This window comes from Cupressus sempervirens, chromosome 7 (genome assembly GCF_028749045.1).
Source record: "Cupressus sempervirens isolate cs-2001-9-10 chromosome 7, ASM2874904v1, whole genome shotgun sequence".
In the NCBI taxonomy this organism is placed as follows: Eukaryota; Viridiplantae; Streptophyta; class Pinopsida; order Cupressales; family Cupressaceae; genus Cupressus; species Cupressus sempervirens.
Window position 1 is genome coordinate 520,592,509 of NC_143124.1, and position 23,014 is coordinate 520,615,522.

At 35.1% G+C, this 23,014-nt stretch overlaps 1 protein-coding gene across 4 annotated transcripts in view; it reads left to right on the top strand.

Moving 5' to 3' along the window:
* LOC149547812 (DNA topoisomerase, type IA, core) overlaps positions 1-23,014 on the top strand; it is a 194,169-nt gene that overhangs the window by 79,187 nt on the left and 91,968 nt on the right. For all 4 annotated transcript variants that reach the window (XM_089791849.1, XM_089791848.1, XM_089791852.1 and 1 more), the window contains 2 exons: positions 4,931-5,093; positions 5,254-5,373. In XM_089791849.1, coding sequence (XP_089647975.1) covers positions 4,931-5,093; positions 5,254-5,373 — 283 coding nt within the window. The remainder of the gene's footprint in view (positions 1-4,930; positions 5,094-5,253; positions 5,374-23,014) is intronic.

Sequence of the window (23,014 nt, forward strand, 5' to 3'; positions counted from 1 at the left end):
CTTAACCTCCTAGCCGCAGACGCTTAAGTATCCGCACACAATCTCAACTGAAAAAGACCTCCCTACCCTAGGATTAGACATGGACACCACTGTCCTGCCACTAAGCATCTTGGTGATAGAATATCATACCACAATCGGCTTGACAACAATATTTATACCTTTAGACCACCATGAGATGACACAGTTTTTTTATGACATCTTATATTTCTTGATTATTGTTACTGATTGTTCTATCTTTTATCATGCAGGGATATTCCATAGTTTAATAGTTACCATTCTCACCCTTCATCCCAACCATACTAGATTTCATGGGTGAATTTCTGGGTGGATTCATGAGCATATATGATTACTGAATGTAGTCATAGCCATATCATTTTGCCAATCTGGCCTATGCCAACACAGATAGAAATTATAATTCTTGTCATATTATTCTTAATATCATAAAGGTTCTATCACTTATCTCATAAGGCATATTTCAGATACCTCTGTACAAGCCTTGCACTCTTGGATAGCAATCCATCTTATTACAATTCAGAATTAAGATGTCAATATGCGGATGTCCCAATTCTGGAGCATATTTGCATTCTTACAGCAATAGAGAGAGAAGAAAAGATAGATACAAAGTTGTAAATTATTCCAATTCATGGTTTCAACAATGACCGTGTTGCATTATTATTTCTAGGCTAAAAATAATTCAAAACCATTATACAACTCTAGAGGCATAATAGCAAAGACGTAAACATGACCTGGCTATATGCTGTAAGGCTCGACTTGAGCAATAATGGTATGTAGTCAAGGCGGAGAGAGTGGAAACCAACACCCTTGCACGGTATTGTAAAACGAAATGGTACTGATTTGTAAATGTACGCTGGACGATCAATAAAGTAGGAAATCAATCTTCCTCTTGTATCTGATGTGCGAGTGAAGAGAATGAAATGGTTTCTGATATGCTAGTAACAAGTATAATGAAAAGATGAAAAAACTTCTGGCAACATGAAGCAATAATAATATCATGTAGACCGAAAACAAATCCCTTGAAAGTCCTCTAGGGTGAATGTAAATACAAGAATAGTCACCGTGGACGCATGCCCAATTACGCAAGAAAGGTTGAGGTGGCGAAGAGCAAATGAAAAAAGAGCCATTGGCTTAAGTGACAAACATATTATTTTTAATTTGGCAATTGCGTTGACATAAGGCCCAATGAGACAATTAGCAAATGGTTGCTCATGAAAGTAATATTAAGTCCATAGCCAAGGTGAAAAAAAATAGCTTCACTCACTTAATGTTTTAAAACAAAGACATAGTCGTACTTATACTCATTTGTGTATGTACACATACATGTATACATGCGTAAATCCTAAACATATGTATTTTGTGTAGACGTTCAAAATGAAGAGCACATGATTATATTGGGGGCTGAGGGGGTGAATCAGCATAATAACAATTTTGCCAATTTAAAATTTTGTATCCAAACAATAACTTCAATAATTGAAATGAACAATTATGCACATGAACACAATGACACAAAGATTTACGTGGAAACCCAATGCGGGAGAAAACCACGACAAATAAATTCTTTAATAGAAAGTTGTTCTTTTACAAGGATTTGTAGATTTTGACCTACTAGAGGCTTTAACCTCTATGTTTATGAGCATTGACTCACTAGAAGCTTGTAACAACTGGTTTCCTACTAATTAAATTTCAGTATTGAACTAAACTAATTTTTATTCCTTATTTACATTATTAAGATTTTCCACCGGCTATATAAACTGAAATAATTCTATATTAGAATGCTGTAATATCAAGAATACAATTTGAAAACATTTACAACTAATTCAGCTGAAAGTAAATATTTAACTACCTCTAGTTTTAACCGAAATAAATGGTAGATGATCTTGAAAAGAAATTCAGAATGAAATGAACATTTAACTATCTCAACGTGTCAACTATTTTTAAAATAAACACTTTCGAACTTGAATAGAAATATTGAACTTACAGGATTAAGAGATCATACAGATTAATTTGTGAAGCTTTCTCAATAAGTTGTCCAAGCTCTAGCTTTGGTGAGAGGAGAAGTATTGGTATAGGCTTAAACTCCCAACCGTGGACCATTACTTATCCCCATAGGTTCTAATTAAATAGAACGACCCTCCCTACGTTGAGGTCGGGCTTGGGATGTTCATTGATCCAATCATCAGAGTATCCAGTTGGGTTTAGGTCCCAACAGTTATTCGACGAAATAACTGAAGCGTTTGGACAACAACAAGATCAATTGTTCTGGCAAATCTGCCTATTTCCACCCTGGCCAAGGATTTCATAATGTGGGTTTACAACCCGATCTCCACCACGCAGCTTGACAACTTATTTCATAAGGGCAACTTGCATGAGCTAATGCATTAGTTTAATTAGGTATGTATTGTTTATTGATATCATTCTTGTATTTTCCTTTTACAGGTTCATCTACACCTCCTCACCATAATTAGGCCATCAAGCCGGTGATTCCTTGGTGCCATCAAATTAGCTTTACTTAGAGACTTTTCACCATATTTTGGCATTTGTTTGGTGATTACCTTGGTGCTTACTATTCTTTATCTCAATCTCTGTTAATAAATTTTATAGTAGGATGTATGTGATTTGTACTTGACGACAAGACATCATTCTAAAAAGAAAAGAAAAACAAGTAAATGTACATTCGATCAGTATGAGAGATGTTTGATTTAATATATGTTAATGGTAATGATAATGAAGTAATCAGTCGGCAGACTGGAAACAAAATAGCTCCATTGTTTATGACTGGAATATTCATACTTCAATTCGAAGATACAAGGAAAAGATTAACTGGTTCTAAAATGCAATATCATATATTCTAAGTGGTATTTCTCATAAAGGACTACCGACCCAGGATAGCAGGCATGATAACATGGAAGTATACATAAAAGAAACTTAAGAACGATATAAGAGTTGGATTTCTTACTCGACTCTTTCTAAAACCCAATCTTGAGATGAGTCTGCACTTGATTAACTGTTATTTGGTATCTTACAAATCTGAGCAATATTCTTGTTCACAAATGTACACATTCTCCATTGAAGTGCAATTGCTTGTATTGAGTTACATATGTGTAATTGGTGAAGGTATTGCATATTTCTTGAAACTTGACTTACATTAATAATTGTTCCGTCACATTCCCCACCGTACCTGTCCACCTTTCAGATATCTCAACATTGTACACCCTCCTATCCTCACCATCCACTATCCTCTCTGTGTTTTGCTAATTTACGACCTTCCCCAACCACTGTACGGACCCAACAATTACTGTGCGACCCTCTCCACAACTACCGTACGACCTTCTCCACTACTGTACGACATTGCTCCACTACCGAACGACCTTGCTCCATACCTTTCGTATGACCTTTTCTGTTGTGTCTAATCTGCTCTCACACTACTGTACGACCTCCCTATTGTGCACATTACACCACTGTACGGCTAGCTTATCTCCCTGAATGTGACGTCGGGAACAGAACATTACAATGGTATCAGAGTTGTAGATTATTATTGAAGTAATATCTCAGATTTGGACAATCGTATTTATACTGATTGTTATCAATTGCAAAGACTTAGTTAAAGTCTTAAATGGCATTAGTTCTTGTTATGACTAATCATCGGGTGTGACCATTCCATCGAACAGGCACATCGGTGAATGGACATGTCTCCAAATAGAGACATGCCCATTCACCCATGTACCTGTCCACATCATATATAATGTATATGCCGCCCGATATTGCAACATAGTAATTGATTAATGTGTGCAGATCACTGGCTATACAGATGCCGATCTTGAATAAATATTTATCATCATTTGCATTGAGTTTTATATATACTGTGCAGCACTTGTATACTTCATTGGCATTCACTGTACCTACAGGAAATATACATAATTCAGCAGCGAAAAGGAAATCTGTAAGTAAACTTTACAAGTTTGACCCAGGTTTGATCCCTAGGCTGGTTCGAATTTGTAGTCCAAAATTCGAACCTGGGCGAATTTTGGCTGCCCAGATCAAATTTGGGACGAATTTGGGTGAATTTTATATTTTTTGAGTTCCGGTTGCCCTAAAAAGTGAATGTAAGTAGGTTATTTTAGCTTCTAACATCATTTGTGGTGTGCAAATAGGTGATTGACCAAAAGAAGTTTGTGCAAGGTGGAGTTTACATCATATGATTTTATGATACTCTATGCTTCTATGCTTCATATATATAACTTTTTATAATTTTTACACGTTTTTGCATGAACGAACTCAAAACCTTTTCCAAAATTATGCTGTACTGGCGAACCGGTTTTTCGAACCAAACTCAAACCAGTAACTAAATTGTAAGCGAATTTGTTTCATTAGTTTAAAATATATCTTTTTATGGACTAGAGGATCTCTGTGCAGTCCTGATCAGACATTTTCCTCACAGTTCATGAGGCTGTTTTTTTATATTTGCTATATTTGGGATGCAACTCTTGTAAATATCATCTCATGTTTTTTGTTGGTGCCATAGGAATGAATACTCCTCCAGACGATAATTTTTGAATTGTTTGTGGAGATATAAAAATATTTATTGACAACAATTGGACAAGGTAATATTGATGTCCAGGATAAGTAATACTAATTTACAGGACAAATGCCTGAATATAAATACAAAATGCAGGCATTATGAAAAATGTTCTTCCTATCTTCTGATATAAAAAATTAATAAGATTATTCATATGCCTGACAAAAAGTATAAAGAGAGTATTTTTAGTCAGTGATGTCTGAAGATGCAATGTGAAAGCTCTTTTTTATGTAAGAAGCTCTATGAAATGGTGAAATTTGTCATGACTCTGGTTAAGGAATCATATATGTACATTGTGAATAGATGTTTAACTGATATTATTCTCCCATGTTTCAGTTATGGGCCCTGTCAAACACCAACGCTTGGGTTTTGTGTACAACGACATCTGGAAATTACCACATTTAAACCAGAGCCATTTTGGATTGTTCGACCACATATTAACAAGAGTGGTTATCAGCTTCAGTTATTATGGGATCGGAGCAAAGTATTTGACCAAGATGTGAGATTTCTAGTCTTGGATATTTGATTCAAGTTAGTCTATGTAACTATTTGTCTCTGACATATATACCATCCTTGAATTTTTTTTTTTTTTTTTTGTGTTACCTTGAATATTTTGATTTTGATCGAGATCTAAAATTTAAGCTTAATTCGTGTTTCAGGTATGCAAAGTCTTCCAGAAATTGGTGATTGATTCTGGCACAGCCAAGGTTGTAGATGTTTCACAAAAGGAAGAACGCAAAAGTCGTCCCTCCGGTTTGAATACTGTAAATCTGCTCAAGGTTAGGTACATCTGCCCTGTAGAGTTAGCTTTTACCATGGTATATATTAGAATTGTCTTTTGTGTGAATGTGTAGAAGGGATTTTCCTGTTGGATTTACTCGTTTACAAAGGAAGCATACATACAACACAAACAATTGTGTTGATAGACTTTCTTCTATCAAGATATCTGTTTTTATTTTACCATTTGGGCCAAACATATGCTAAATTTTTCCACTGATCCATATTTGTTATTTGGTCCCTTTTTATTCTTATGGGAGTTGAGAGGTTCTGTTGGTCTGAATAATATTCATGCATGTTCATTTTATTTTGTTAGATATTTCTCTAGATGGAAATCTGAATAGGTGCCCACTTCCTTTTTGATTTTTTAGTTGGAGTGATTAAATTTTGATGGAAATGAATGATATTTTCTTAGGTTTATAATATGGATTTTGATAAAACAATCTGGTTTGTTAATGTCTTTTTCCAGAATATACGGTGTGAGTTCTACACAAGTTCTTAGATCAAAATCAAGAACTTTTCCTGAAGTGTTTTGACAAGCTTCTTGAAATGGTTTAAATTATCTGTGAAAATTTGGTTCTTTTTACTCACACCAACCTTGAAGCTTGACTTCCCAATAATAGAAACATTATATCAAGATAAGTTGTTTGTCATTGTTTCAACCACCTACAAAACATGACACTAGCAGGCATGTATGGCAATGCATTATTAAAAGGCCCAGGTTTTACTTATTCATGTACTGCTGTAATATAAAAATCAATCTGAACTGAAATACGTGGGGTTTAGTGCTCAAAAACTGATGATTGCTGCTGGGGTCATTAATTTGGCAGTTCTATGCAACAGACATAATCACTGGAGAAACACTAATTATCCACTCAACAAGTTTATGCACTTAATTTCTCTGTCTTGATTCACATAGTAAGGTTAAACACTGACAATGTTTTAATTCCCTTTGTGGTTATGTTTGTCAGTTTCGAGAGTGGACCTAGACTTGGAGATCAGGTCTAACAAAAATTTCTATTAGAGAAACCCTCATAGTCCTCTTGATTGACTGAATTTACACATGCTTTCTCATTCCATCCATAATCTGCATGGTTCTGACATACGGATTACATTGGACCTTCTTATCATCATTTACTAACCCCTAATAACATTATTTTCTAACACTCCCTCTTAATGATAATAGGGGGTATCACGTGTCAGTTTCAATAAAAGAAAAAATGAAATACGCCAGTAATATAGGGCTTCTTTGACAATGACAAATTTATTAGAATATTTTGTTACTTCTAGTTTGCTATTTTAGATACCTTTCTAGAGTCTGCTATTAATGGTCATTTAGTAGTTTTATTTATTACTTTTTTTAGACATTATTTTTAGAAGACTTTTGCTTCAGTTTGAAGCTCCGGTAGTGGTCTATATTCATTGTATTTCTTTCATTCAACACATCGAAATATTGGAATGAATATGGTATCAAAGTAGTAGTATTCCGGGTAAACTTTTTGAGGAGTAAATAAATCGCTTGGGATTACTTCATCCCGTGATTACTTACTTGTATCTTTTTTGTGTTTCAAAGAAGATTGTTTTGGGTTCAAAACTGTCCTACATGAGCTAGAACACAGTATGAAGAATTTGATGAGCTCAACCAAGAAGTCGTGATGCTTATCAAACTTTTTGTTATTGATGATCAACTTCTTTAGGTGTTGTATGACAAAACAACTAAAGAGATTTGGGAACTCTTGAAGGATATTCACGAGACATTTGACAAGAGCTAATCTTTCTTTCTAAAGAAATAGACTGTTTTCTATTGTGATGGATGAGAAGATGTCTCTCTAGGCACATCTTACGAAGATCAAGGACATCCGTGACTAGCTGGAGGGTATTGGCCGCAAGATGGAGGAAGAAGATATGGTATTGATCATGTTGAAAAGCTTGCCTCGACCCTATGAGCATTTCATTGAGACACTCAATATCACTTCTACTAATGTTGATACGAAGTTTCTTGATCTCTGCAATGACCTTTTACATTAGGATATATAGATGCAATATTTTGGATTAACGCTAGTTTATCCTATACTAAATAGGTGATGTTCATAGCCAAAGCATCGGATAAGAACACAAGTAAACCTCAGTCCTTACAATGTAAAGGACAAGGTCATTCCAAGATTCTTCCAAGGAGAAAAGTATCCAGTGCAATTGCTGTGACAAGTTTTGCCATATGAAGAAATATTTTAAGAAACAATTGGTGTCTAAAGCAATCTAAACAAGGGTCTAAACAGAAGGCCCATGCTTCTGCGCATTCCAATCAAGTGTCTGCCTCTTATGCTTCATGGCTAGTTACCCATACGATCCTGAGAAATCATCTTCGTTATACATCGACTTAGGTGTCTTTCGACATTTTACACATTGTCCGGATTGCTTCATTGAGTTCAAACCTTTCATAAATCTACTAATCTTTAGAGGAGGTGAGGAGTATCTTGTTGTTGGAAAGGGCAACATTTATATTTTCATTGGGAGGAAGAGATTTTCTCTTTCTCAATTATCACTTTGTCCTAGGTATGGAGCTCAATTTGTTGTTAGTAAGTCAAATTATGCTTCAGTTTCCATAATTGAATGCCATCTTCAATTTGAGATTGCAACATCGTTGAGAGGGAGTCTTGCACTACAATTGTTGTTGATTTTGATCATGGTCTTTATAGACTTGTTGATATAGGTGACTCTTAGGAGTGGGCTATGGTAATTAAAAGTACTTCTATCAACAATCTTTTGTATTAATGGTGTGGGCATCTCAATATTCATTTTATCTCTTAGTTAATTCGGGATAATCTAGAGTTGGATTACTTGAGATTTAGAATCAGAATCATGGAGTTTACGGAGCTAGTTAAATTGGGAAGTAGTATTGAATTCCGTTTTCAGATGATGAGACTTGGAGGGCATCCAAGGGCTTGTAGTTGGCTCATTTAGATATCTATGGACCCGTGAGCTCTCCATTACTCATTGGGCAATGATATTCTCTATTATTTGTTGACAATTTCAGCAGAAAAATGTGGGTGTATTTCTTCATCATAAATCAGAGGTGTTCAACATGTTTGAGAAGTGTAAGGTCTTAGTAGAAAAAGAGTTATGATGTCAGAGAGTCACTCTTCGATTTGACAATGGTGAGGAATTTTGATTTTTTGATTTCTCCAACTTTTGTGCATCATGTGGCATTAAGCATTATCTTACCATCCTTTACACCCCTAAGTGGAATGATATTGATGAGTGCAAGAACCATAGAATCATTGATATGGCTTGATCTATGATGGAGCATATAAATGTTCCAGAGAAAGTTTGGGCAAAAGTAGTCTCTATTGTAGTTTACCTTCGGAATCACTCTGCCACATAGGCTATTAAGAAGATGATCATAGAGGAAGCTTGGTCTAGATGGAAGCCCGAAATCAGTCATTGGAAGGCTTTTTGGCTCTATAACTTATACTTGGATTCTAGATGCCAAATGCACCAAATTGGATTCTAAGAGTCAAATTGATATTCACAAGCTACAATGATTACAGATAAGGCTTATCATTTGATTGATATTGACACTGAATGTCTCGTATCGAGTCAAGATGTGTTGGTTGATGAAGAACGAGGGCCATTCCAGCCTTGTTCTCTTGTTTTGATCCTTGAGGATCAGCCTCGTTGGGCTATAGATTTGGTGTTCAACTTCCCTTTGACTCACATGATAGGGGAATTTTGACGATTCTATAGTTGTGGCATCTCTTAAGCATTACATTGCACCATCCAAATTTTTTTAGGACATTCAAGATCTGCATCCAGAGATCAAAAGTGTTGTTGTTCCTCTTATAGTGGATGCTGGTTCTACTCTCCGACCTAATTGGTGGGCCAAAACCACTAGTGATCTTCACAACGACGAACTTATTTAGGGAAGATTAGTTAAGAATAAAAGCAAGCAGCATAACAGTTAATTTTTCTTGTATGGAAAGCATTCACAATTTCTATGAGCCTCAAACATATTCAGAGGCTAAAGGTGTACCTGTTTGGGAACAAGCCATGGTAGTTGAACATCAAATTTTGCTAAAAAACAACAATTGGGTCCTCACAGATCTTCCACGAGGGAAGAAGCCCGTTGATTGCAAATGGGTTTATAAAGTCAAGTATAAGGATGATAGAACTCTTGATAAGTATGAGGCTCAATTATTAGCTAAAGAATTTTTCCAGAAAGAGGGCATCGACTATGAGGAGACATTTGCTCCAATAGCGAAAATGAGTACCATTTGGCTTGTCCTCGCTCTTTCAACCAGTTTAGATGGAAAGTTCATGAGATGGATGTCGAGATTGCTTTTCTCAATGGTGATTACAGGAAGAAATCTACATGTTGCAATCTCCAAGTTTTAAGGTTGGCGGTAAAGAACACTAGGTTCACAAATTGGTGAAAGCACCCAATGGCCTCAAACAGGCTTCCCATGTATGGTATATTAAGATTGATAAGTATTTGATTGATCAAGAGTTTCAGTGGAGTCCTAATCCTACTCTGCATGTTAGGCATGCTAGTGGTGAGATTCTTCTTCTTGGCATCTTATCTTATTTCCTGTTGGACAATAATAAATTTATCTTACCTTATCTATGTTGATGGTTTGATCATTATTGGTAGTGCAACGCATTTAGTTGAGCAATTCAAAGAAAATTTGTTCCAGTCTTTTAATATGACAGATTTAGGACTTGCCCATTATTCTCTTGGTGTAGAGGTTTGGTAGGCAGATAACAACATATTAATTTCTCTATCAAAGTATGCCAAAATCCTATTGGATAAGTTTTGAATACATGATCGCAAACCGTCATCTATACGTATGGAGAAAGGGCTGATACTTTAAGCTAAATCAGATTCACTAGTCATAGATGATGTAATGATCCTACTCAAATCTGATCCCAAAATGCTGATAAAGGTTCAAGAAAACGCTTTGCATACAAGGGTCATATGACTGATATAAAATTTCAATATGCTTTTATGGCCCTTTCCTTCACTCAGCATCAATAAGAATGCTTGCAAGAAGATTCTGAATTGACTAAACAACGACCTAACATGAATGTGCAACTTATTTTGACAATATTCAATGCATATATATGATCTAAGCATGAGAAATGAACACCTACAGGCAACTGACATTTTTACAAATAGTTGGTATACAAACTAACTAGCTGATAAATAATGATATTGAATTGCTCAAATGACACCAACAACTATTATCTTCTTAATTGCAATGAAATTTCTAATACAATGCTCATGAAATATGGCCAAGACTCTTGGCATTTACATGGATTACAAAAATGATAATGTTGGTATAATGCACACCTACAGCTGAAACTTATAACACCTAAAATGCAATGCTAACAAAGGAACCTGGTTGTAGATGACTATAATAATTTTCTCCAATGCTGCCTTTTTGCTTTTCTTTTTCTGATTTGCTTTTTCACTTGCTTTTTTCGGATCTGCTTTTTTGCTTTGCCTTTTCGAACTACTTTTTCGGATTGCTTTTTCGGACTGCTTTTTTAGAGTTACTTTTTCGGACTGCTTTTTTGGAGCTGCTTTTTTCGGACTGCTTCCAAAAAATCAAACCCTCAAGTAGTCTGAATATACAAATTAAGCTCAACTTGAAATGGCTAAATACCACTTCCAAAGTGCAACCCTTCAGAAGGTCTTTCACTTCCTTAGTTATGCAATCTCTTGAGAGGTATCGCTCTTAAGGATTATGCTGAATATTTGCAAATTATCAAGCTCCACAAATGCTCATAGAAGATGTAGTTGAGTTACCAAATCCCGTCTATCCAAATGGGAGCCCAAGCCCTCTATTTATCTACTTTCCTAAGAAGTTACTAAGAACTTCTAGAAACATCCATTAAAAAATCCCATTATAATGCACTTTTTTTTATAATAAATAACTTTGTAAAATAAAAGTGCAACTCAACTTAGAATTATAACATGTAGGCCCCGTATAAGAAGTGATGATAAAATCATAGTTCCAAGAATCACGGCGATTCATGCGATTCACGCGATTCAGCGATTCGATTCAAGCCAAACGATTTTTTATGAATCGGTGAATCGAATCAGCGATAAAGGGTTTATGAAATAAGTTACTCACTAAATTTCAAGGGTTTTTAAAATTTTCCGATTCATGGCCGATTCACGATTTGATTCGGCCTTGCCGATTCCGATCCGATTCCGATTCTTGTTACTTTGGATAAAATATAAATAAAATAATATCTCCAAGAGCACAATGAGCCATCTAATCACCAAATAACGCCAAAAAATGACTCTCTCATCAACTCCATCTGCCTACGAGAGTCTGGAATAGGCAAATCCACGATTAACGCCATGTCGAACTGAAAAGGAGACATTACAGATGAATCAATATTCAAGAGTTCTGTAGGCAGCCTCATCCATCACACCACCACTAGACTTGACATCAGCTACGCTATGAGCTACATCTCTCGGTTCATGGCAACCCCAAAAGATGAACATTGGGTTGCAACGATGCGTGTTGTGGAAGGCACTCCCAATTTCAGCTTTCTTTATAATAGAAGCAAAGACCCTAGGCTCATTGGTTTTATAGACTCAAATGTGGCAGTTGTGTTGATGATAAAAAATTTACTTCTAGAAATGTTTTTTGTTTATTCATAGGTGCAGTCACATGGATCGACAGGAAGCAGTTGGCAATAACACTTTCCTTGAGCGAAGCAGAATATCGGGGAACTGTTAAGGAAGCTTGTGAATTAGTTTGGCTTTGAAGAATGCTTGTTGACAAGTACATGTCACGAGTGGTACTCCCTTGTTCTATGATAATTAAGGGGTTTAAAGCTTAACACAAATCCAATCTTCCACGAACGGACCGAGCATGTTGACTTGCATTGTCATTTTACTAGCAAGCTTGTCAAAAATGGATCAGTGTTGTAGTATGTTCCCATTGAGGACTAGATTGCCGATGTCCTCATCAAATATCTTAACCCAAAAAAGTTTGTCGAGTTTAGGGAGCAACTTGGTGTAGTTGATAAAATGGCCATTAAGGGAGAGTATTAGAATATTTTTTAATTTTAATTTTCCTATTTTTAGCTAGCTTTTTAGAATCTTCTATTAATGGTCATTTGGGAGTCCTATTTATATCTTTTTTTAGACTTCTATTTTTCGGAGACTTCTGCTTCAGTTTGAAGCTCTTGTAATGGTCTATATATTCGTTGTAATTTTTTCATATAAAACATTGAAATGCTTGAACAAAACAAGGACACAAATATGTAGAGACATGAAGATCATACATTCTAGACTATGCGAATGTCATCTTGTCATAATTTATAATCCCAATGTTTTAAACATGATGCTATAGGTCTTTCAAAAAATTATATTGGAGCCATGACCTCCTCAAATTGTGCTTTCCTTAGGTACATTACATAGTGCCCATAGGACTTAATGCAATGCTTTTACAAGTAGAAGAATTGTAAGAAGAATTTCGAATATGCCCATAGGACTTCATACAAATGTTAGGTCTTACTAAGGCTTGCAATATTGAAAACAAAGTACTTCTGCCTACTTGTGGGCTTTAAGGACTTACTAATTCCTATATAGATCTTATTTTATGCCTACCTATAGGAATTTTAAACTAGGATTTAGTGATTGGGTGGTGTCATTGGCATGCACACCCCCTCTCAATAGCATCACCTAAGGCCAAGCAATGATTCAAATTTGGAGCATTTAATGCCTAAGGGTCTTATGCCTCTTAGGTATTATATCCAACATTTAGCCAATAGGTGATGTCATGTACACTCCCCTTGAATGGTATTACCATTAAGCCAAACTCACAAAGTTTTTATAATGTGATGGCTAAAATTCCAATATATAGAATGTGCCCATGATCTTCAGTGTGTTTTTTTTAATCCATAGTTGGAGATTTTTTTTATGATGGTACTTTTATACATATATATTTGAACTCTTTCATAGTTCTTCAAAGCCATTTTGATTCTTCAAGAACAACTTTTTCTTTTCACCCTTTTCAAAGAACAATTAAAGATAGACTGATTTATTAAAGTAATACAACATTTATGTAATAACACATGCATAATTATTTTGAAGACATCATCTATATGGTACATTTCTTATAAATAGAATCACCAAAATTGTTAGAAACATGATAAGACAAGAATTATTCATGTAGGAATAAAAAAGACTGCAATGGATTGTGGGTATTTGTCATTTTCCAAGGAGCACTGATTATTCTATATAATGTAGACTTGTAGTCACTTTGATTAGCATGAATATTTTCTCATGTTTCATTCCACAAAATATTAGTCATGCTACTAACATACGATAATGATCCAATAAGCGGGCTATCCTTTCCACTTTTGCTCCCCAAACAATTTATAATGTTAATACCCACCCATTATAATGAGAAATAAAATATAATCAGTTTTCAAAATGGTAAGCTATATATGGATCAAACACAACAAAAAGCAAGAAGTTTGTGCAAGACAATGCATCTAATAGTTATATTGCATTATGATATTATAAGTTCGTTCAATTAATGTTAAGGAACCATTTTCATTTGATATTTAATGTAAGGTTCCTTCCCTTCCAATTTTCTTAGAATTATCATGATTTGAGTGTTAGGATCAGTGAAATAATTGTATTACATAACATAGATACAAAACTTGGTGAATCCTGAGCTAAGCCAGGGGTCTAGAGTCCTTTTGCATTTGGAGTTGGAGTCGGCTGAGTCTAGCAAAGTTTGGGCTGACTTGTTGAATCGTGTAGCTTGGACTCTATCATGACAATCAAAGGCATAAAGGAAAAGAGTTACATTTTTAAAAGATTTGTTTGACTTTCTTTTTCTTTATTGTCTTCTCTAAGACCTAAAAAGACCATTCCTTTATTTGCAAACACAAAAAAGAGAGAAAAAAGACTTGAGAGAAGAATATTGGGGTCATAGAAAATAGATCAACAAATCAATTGACTCTCATATATTGATTGGTGATTGTTCATACAAGTTTGTAGCTTGCATTCACACATTGATAAGAGCTAAGAGAAGCATTTGGAAGAGTCCTCTATAAATTCAAAGTACATTTCATCATTTTGGAGCACATTTGAAGAGGTGAGTTACATTTTTTTGTGTTGTTTTCTAAATTTGTTTACTTTTGTTTCATTTTATGTTGATGAAAAACTTAAAAAGTAAGAAGCCATAGTGTTTGATTTTCTTTATTGTATTAGCTTTTTTAGTGATATATTGCAACAGCAACGTAATGTTTGAGTCTAGGGGTAGTTCATCTAAGCCACCGTGTAACTCAAATGCGAACCCTACTAGAGTCCAAATGAATAAGGCTTGGAAACATGCCACCCTAAACCACAAAAAAGAGTAGTTATATGTTGACATTGTAGTGTTAAACAAAGTGGGGGAGTTATTAACTGATTGAAATACCCCTTGCACATATATCAAGGCATGATTTTAAAACATGCAAAGGAGCGACCTAGGATGTTATACGTGAAATGCAAGCTCATTTAGAGGAATATGAAGAGAAAAAAGAATTAAAAAAGGATATGGAAGAAATAACAACTTAGGTTGAAAGGTCTCTTCAAATTGTCATTCTCCATTACCTTCATATGGTTGTGGTAATGCGAATGTGACCATTGGGCCTCAGATTCAAAAAAAGAAATCCACACTAGATTCCATTTTTGTTCCAAACACTACTTTGGGTGCCCAACCGTCGCTTGAGAGCATGGGTTGGAATAAGGAGAAACATGAGGTTGCATGAATACCATCTGGAGATTCTCCGTTCTACAACCACCTTTTGTTTAATGTAGCAAGGTACTTGTTATTATTTTGATTTCTCTGTCTTGATTTTTTTGCTTTCAAGATTCAAGAATATGCCACATTGATAAATCAATTTTCTAAGTTGAAAGTAAAACTTAATAATATACTTATTTTGTTTATTTAATTTAGTTTAAGTCTCCTTATCGACAAATTGCAATAGACGCTATTACTATTTGTGGTCTCTGGTCCAAAACCCCTAATGATGGGGAGCTCAAAGGTCCTATTTTGACCCGAAAGGTGGCTGATGTCAAAGTTGCAATTGCTGAGCAACATGAGCTATGAAGGAGGACGGTTCGCACCATTATAATTGATGGCTGGATTGACAAAAGAAGTAGAACATTGCTGAATTTTCTTGTCTCATCTAGTAATTGTAGAACTCGTACTTATTAGTAGTAGACCACTAGTTTAGTGATTAAATGTCTAAATTTTGATTGTTGAAAATTGCTTTTATCCCATTAGGTTGAAGTCAATTGATGCTTCAGAGAAAACAAAAAATGCCGATTATCTTTGTGAGGTATCGGAGGAAGTGTTGAAGAAGGCGGGTGAGGAGAATGTGGTACAAATTGTCATGGATAATGTAGCAAATTTGTCGCTGCAAGTAAATTTCTTATGAAGGGGCTCCCCACCTTGTTTGGATCCCTTGTACTGCTCATTGCTTTATCCTCATGTTTGAGGATTTTGACAAATTTCCCTCGATAAAAGCATGTGTGGGCACAAATTGAGTATTTGTAAATTCATATATACTCATACTTGGGTCCTCAAGCTTATGATGAATTTCACAAATAAAAAAGTGGTGGCTTGTGTAGGGGTCACTTGATTTGCAAATTTTTTTATCACATTGCAATCCTTGCTTAAATGCATGTTTTGTAAGTGAGGAGTGGACAACATCATCATATGCGAAGAGCAATGTGGGGATTGAGATGATTGATTCGGTTTTTGATGAGAGTGGCTTTTGGCAAGTGACCAGGAGAGTGATCCACAAACAAAGTGGAACGCTGAGATTGCTGATCTTGTCTTTACTGATGAAGACTTGTAATGGGTTGATTTGGTAGATTGAGAGGTAGAGGTGGCAGAGGAGGCTAGAATGTGAGGAGACCCATTGGAGGATCCTAAGGCTGAGAGTGAGGGATCTGAGGATGATGAGGATGAGGATGTCATTGAGGTTGAGCTTCATGCATAGGGAGAGAAGACGGTTGGAGAATCTTCTATGACCTATCTTAGGCACAAATGCAGGAAAGTTGTGGGGTCGACTAGTCACTAATATAGGCTTCTCAAATCCTTAGTCTTTTCGGTTGTAGCTTTTATTTTGACCTATATGGTTGAACTTTTGATTCCATGGATTTCGTATTCCATGAATGTTGTAGACATTTGATAGTGACACTATTTATAGTTCTAATGTGTTAAAATTTTCTTTTGAAATTTGTATCTATACGTATATGATCAATCTAAACTTTCGAATGTGTTCTATGTAGCTTCTATATATCTTGATTATTCTAGCTTTGATGTTGATTGATTAAATGATGCATGAATTTTTTTAAAAATCCTTAAAGATCTTTTAATTTCTTGGGTTTTTCAATTTGCCGAGCCCTTGTTGTTTGTGGATACTGAGTCTGTGTTCGAGTCAAAAAACAAATTGTTGAGTCTGAGTCTTGTAACTATGATACATAATTAATTAATAACATTTATTACAACCATTGATGAGAATAGATTATTTGTGTATAACACTTTATTGTTGTGGTATATTATGCAACTTTCATTATATCTCACTGATAATATCACAATGTTTGTAAATACTCCAAATTTCTCTTACCTTTTTCTTTGGGCTTTTGATTCACTTGGTGCACTTAAAGTAGATGGTTATCCATCTTAATGTAAAAAAAATGAGGGACTATTTAGTAAACATCCTCTTAATAATTGCGAGTTGTTTTGATCTGATATGGATCTTCTCTTAATCTATTACGACTCTCCTTAGAAATAGGCCTTCTTCCTCTAATGATGTCGGTCTACTCGTACATTTTTGGACTTCTCTCTTGTTTACAAGTACTCATCTATTGTTAAGTAGATTATATCTTTGAGTGGATGATGTTGAGTATATATTGTAATCGATTTGAGACAGTGATTGTACATTTCCTTTTGATTGATGGCTGAACTGTAACTAGGGAGCATCTTTGTTGAAAACTAACTTTCATCGAACTGGATCAAATTGCATCTATTGCTAAATTGGTGGAATTCATAGATTACATGTATGCTGAACAATGAGTGTCATTTGATAGATTGAAAGGTTGCAAAGGATTTTTTGTTGAGGATGCTTGAAGGAATTCCTTGTTTATTGGATGTGTACCGATTTCATTGCTAATTGTTAAATGCTGCTAAATGTTTTGAGGAATCCCTGAACATAAATTTCTATATTATTTTCATCCTCCCATAATGATTACTATTTTTTTATTTGTTCTTCTCTTGATCGATCTAAGCTCTCATCCTTAATTAGCACCTCCTCCATTTAATAGATGGACTTCATATAGGAATTCAATGATTTCCCCACAACATGAAATAAGTTGTAGATGCTCTTATTCTTTGTAAGGTTTATTGAGACTTTTGAGCCTTATTTTTCCTCATCCCACAGTGGCTGATTGTATCAACTCCTAATTCACTAATTGTATATCTAATGCCACACACTGAATATCTCCCCTCTTATTGCTAACTGGAATTCCCTTTGGTCTTCACCTACAAACTCCTCCTTGTCGCTCGTTGACTAGGTGTCTCCTACTGTCTTCTCCCCCCTCCTTTCTATTCACTCAGTAGTCGTCTATATACATTGTACCATGTGAGTTGTGAATCCAAGTTCCTATGAATCCAAATCTACCGTGCAAGGTTGCTGGGATATGGGCAATCCCTTATCTTTTTCTATACCTCCCTTTGCTTTGGGGGTGATTGGGTCCCTTTCGGTTCTTTAGGTGCCTTCTTCTCGACTAGGAATGATTCTCCTCTTGCTCCGTAGGAATGCCCTTCCTCTCTTGATCAAGGGTGTCACCCCAAACCCTAGCCCCCCTAAGAGAATGGTTGCGGACTCGAACATTCAACCATCTTTGCGTCTTCCATCATCTTCTTTAATATTTCACATGGTGGATACAATGTGATGCGGTCCCAATATGGAAGGCATGGACAAGTGGTGGAGCTCTTCCTTTTTGGGTTAGGTAAGTATTACGCATCTTGGCAAGAAATTCATTAAGTTAGAATGTCGCTCTAATGCCCTTCAAAGTAATTTTCTTTCAGATTATAAATTGATGTTTAATGGCTATGCATTTCACTTTTTTGATTGGTTTCCGAACTTTAATCCCTTTTCCTTCAAGCTGAGGGCTCATCCTATCTGGTTCTATCTAGGATATCAGTCGATTGAACTTGTTAAGTGGGACATTTGAGCTACCATAGGTAACTGTTTTGGTTCATTCCTTGGTTTTGAAAACTCTGATTTTGATATAGGAGAAAGCAAAGTTTTAATTATTATGAATCCCATTTGTAAGCCTCAAAGGATGTCCATCTCTTTGGATAATTGCAGTTATGAGATTCTCCCTAAACCCTACCTCGATTGTATTGATAAAAATAGAGTTATTTTGTTGGACTCCTTTATCACTCCCTCTCAAATTTTATCCTCTCTGGTGTTGCTCCCCAAGGAAAAAGGTTTCCCTTTGGAACCCTTAAGTTTTAAATTCATGGATAAAGAAGGGTTTGTCTTTAGCAATAACCCCCTCCCATCTCCCCTCCTTCCTCCAAGGTGAGTAATGTAAGGAAATTTGCAACAAAAATATATAACCGTTTAGTAACCCATAATATATTTGAAATAAATATGCAATTAAAATCCTCATGCAAGAGAATAGACAACATACCTGCAAAAATGTGACACAAGATATACCTCTTGGGAAACCCTTATTGAGGGAAAAAACCCAGTTTCCAAAAGTATCTATCACCATGTATTATTCAACAAAAACACCGTTGCAATACAACCATAGAAGCCTTCAAAGCCATAGCCACAACTAAGCAATCCATGTGAACAAGCATGAATCCACACACCCCATGCCATGCTTCCAACCTTCACAAATGCTCCCTTTGGCTAACCTGTCAAGCCTTGTCTCGCCCAACTCTTGTTTTTCCTTTTTATCCTTTTGTTTTTCTCATACAACAACTACCCTTGTGGTTGCTTATATAGTAGCAAGTCTCACAAAACAACCAAGTGGTATTACATAAACCATGTGCTACCTAATCCATTGACCCCACATTTAATATTGGACATCTAATTTTTTTCTCCAATATTAAATAAATACATCAACTATTATCACAATGTTACAATACAACTCATCAACTATATCCCTTGTGAATCTCTACATGTTGCACATCCATCTAGGTGCAATATTACATAATAAAATAAAATAATACAATATAACAATATTATGCGATGTGTGCAATACCCATTATCTCAACAATCTCCCACTTGTTGTATACATTGCATAGGGTCAATCCGTAGCCACATAAATGAACAAGGAAACAATCCCTCCCACCACATCCACCATCATGGATCAAAGTACACTAAGTGCTCCATCTTGGTACTTGCAACAAAATCAAAGTATCCAGCATCTCAAACATGAATGATCCCACCTCCTATTATGCCACTGCCACCAGACATACATTGAAGCCATCCAAAGAGAAAGCCACCCAACTTGTCGCATTAGAAGATCATAAAATCTTGTACCAACTGAAATGTCAAGCACAAAAAACCTGATCCAAAAGGTAGTCACATGTATTTGTAGTTGTCAAATATCCATAGCTGAAATAACATCCACAACAAGTACCAAACCCATCCAACTATCCATACCTCTAAAGGTATACCAAGTGAATCTCACATCATCAACATATCTAGTCTATAATCTGCAATCACAAGCCTCAAGAGCAATACCTGCCGCATATATACCAAGAAGCTCCCACTTCAAAAGATAATGTCAAATTTGTAACCAATCCACTCACAACATCTCAAAGAAGTGAATCCATGTAGTATCAAGGACATCCACAACACATAAACTGATAACTTGCAAGAGCAACTCTCATAGAAAGTCTCCAATGCTCTCCCAAGTTCTCCACAGCCAACAAAGGAAAGAGATAAAGGAACAATCATGACATCTCTCACATGACATACATGAGCACAAACTAGTGATCACAATCTCCAACCAATCTCAAATCCAATGTAACTGAAACCAAACATCTAGGAAGATAACCAAGACCAAAGATAAAACTATGCAAATCATAACCTGTATCAAGTCCTTCTACACACACCTCTAGATGTAAATTGTGTCAAGTAAAATCTCCTCCATAAAATCCCAACCAAGAAGCCACAACAACATCCAAACCATACCATATTACCAATCATAGATGTTAGCCTCTTACAAGAAGATCAAATTCATAAACCATTCCTAAACCAAAAAATAACCATTCCTAATCCAAGGAATATGCCCAATATAAAAACCATCTCCCAAACTTAACTAGCATACCAAAAACATATGCACATGGAGATAACCAATGATAAACCATCTCTCAAATGAACCCTCCAGAACTAAATTAAGTGCAATATCTGAAGATCCATATCATGAAAGACAAGTATAAACATAATGCACTTGAGAGAAACAATTGGCTATACCTCTCAAGTAGCAAAACTGCCGAGTAGACCAAGAGTGGGGAATGAGAATGCTCATCAAGATATCCATGTCTTCAACTAAGACTCATCTAAGAACAATCTCCTCTCAAGTCCATATCAGGTGAATGCCCCTTAGACTTCTTATTGAATCCATCAATTGTCCTAACAAATACTTCTCTAATCCAAGAGAAATCAACGTCACCACCGTCTTTAAGTATCCATGAGCACTTGTAACCAATCAATCCATGCCAACTCCAAATACAACATAGAAATATCATGACATATCCAACAAATGATCAATGTATTCAATAACTTACTTGTTCTTAAGATATACCTTTTTTGTCTTTTTGCCAACTTACGTGGCTCTTAATACTCTTTAAAGAAGTGCTTTTTCTTAGTTTTTTTACTCCACTGTATGCTTTTTTGGAAACAGAAAAGTATGAAGGAAAGTAAACAATTCTTTTACTTTTCCTCCTCCATCCGTTAAACATGGTTGGTTTTCCATCGTGTGACCTTTCATCACTTCTAATTAATAGAAATGTCGTCCCCTCTATTTATTAAATAATATTTGATTTAATAAATGGTGTGTCCTTTGATAGTTGGTAATTGCCTTTTTAATTAGTAGTGATATTCTCATTTTTGATTGGTTGTCCCATTGATTTAATATTTTTGTATTGATTACTAATGATTATATTGATATACTATTGGTTGTTTATTAATATTATTTATTTATTCAAATTTTCTATTTTTATTGTAACATATTATTGAATCTTATTCTAGAAAGAGTTACCATAGTCCTACTCTCCCAAAATTGCTTGTCCTCATGCAATTATATACTTATCTCACACATTACTCCTGTGACAAGTTTTCTTCTTAAAGAAATAATTTTTAGGTGATCTCATAATGATTGCATTATAGCAAGAGTTTAAATTTGAATATTTTGGTTCATTTTCATTTTTGGTCATTCCATACGTCAATTAAAAATATGAAATATGAATGTGTATATTTCATGATACTAAATATACATAAATGCATGAAGACACAAGGAAGACATGATTGATTGCATTAGATTTTTTTATTAACTTAGAATAATTTATTATTATTTTATTTACTTTAATCCCGCAAGATGGCAAGATCATGCTTTGATACCACTGTAATATCCCAACTAGTGAGGACAAGAATACCTGCAAAAGTAGTGTTAGAATGTATACGATAATAAATTATATTTCCCTATTCTACCCTCTATCATAACCCTAACCTTAAAGCCATCTCCATATTGGGATCGATAATTCTCTTGAGGATCCTTAGGTCCATTGTTACTTCTCTGTCTTCTATGAAGTGCTCCCTTTAAAGTCCTTCATGGAAGAGACATTCTCTATCCAGGGCCCTTGTCACATATGCATATGTTAACATCTATGAAATATTCCGCCCTTCTAATCATATTAAGATCACTCTCTTCCCTAATAAGGGCTCTCTTGATCTTAAGTCATTAGCCATATTAAGAACACTCTCTTCCCAAGAAGAGATTCTTGATTTTAGAAATTTACGATATTAAATCATGTTTATCATTCTCTTCGAACTCCATAACTAGATATACATATATACTTTCGTATATATGTATAAGTATAAATTATCCATAAAAAATAATTTCATAACATTTAAATGATCATCTATATTAATCTTTTAAGAACTATCTATGTATGTACACTTATATCTAAATGAATTATAACGTAGTGCTTTTCTTGGAAATAAAATAATCTAATCATTTCATTGTATGTAAATAATAATTATGAGAATGAAATAACATAACTTGTTCTTAAGATATACTTTTTTTGTCTTTATGCCAACTCATGTGGCTCTTAATACTCTTTAAAGATGTGCTTTTTCTTTTTTAGATTTATTTTACTCCATTGCATGCTTTTTCTAAAAAGAAAAGTATGAAGGAAAGTAAACAATTCTTTTACTTGTCCTCCTCCATCCGTTAAATATGGTTGGTTTTCCATCCAATGACTTTACAAAAGGTTAACCCAATTATTCTTCCCTCTGCTTCATAATTATTCATTATTTCTAATCTATGCTCCACGGGGACGCGTCCCCTGCCTCTGTACCCTAGTACCC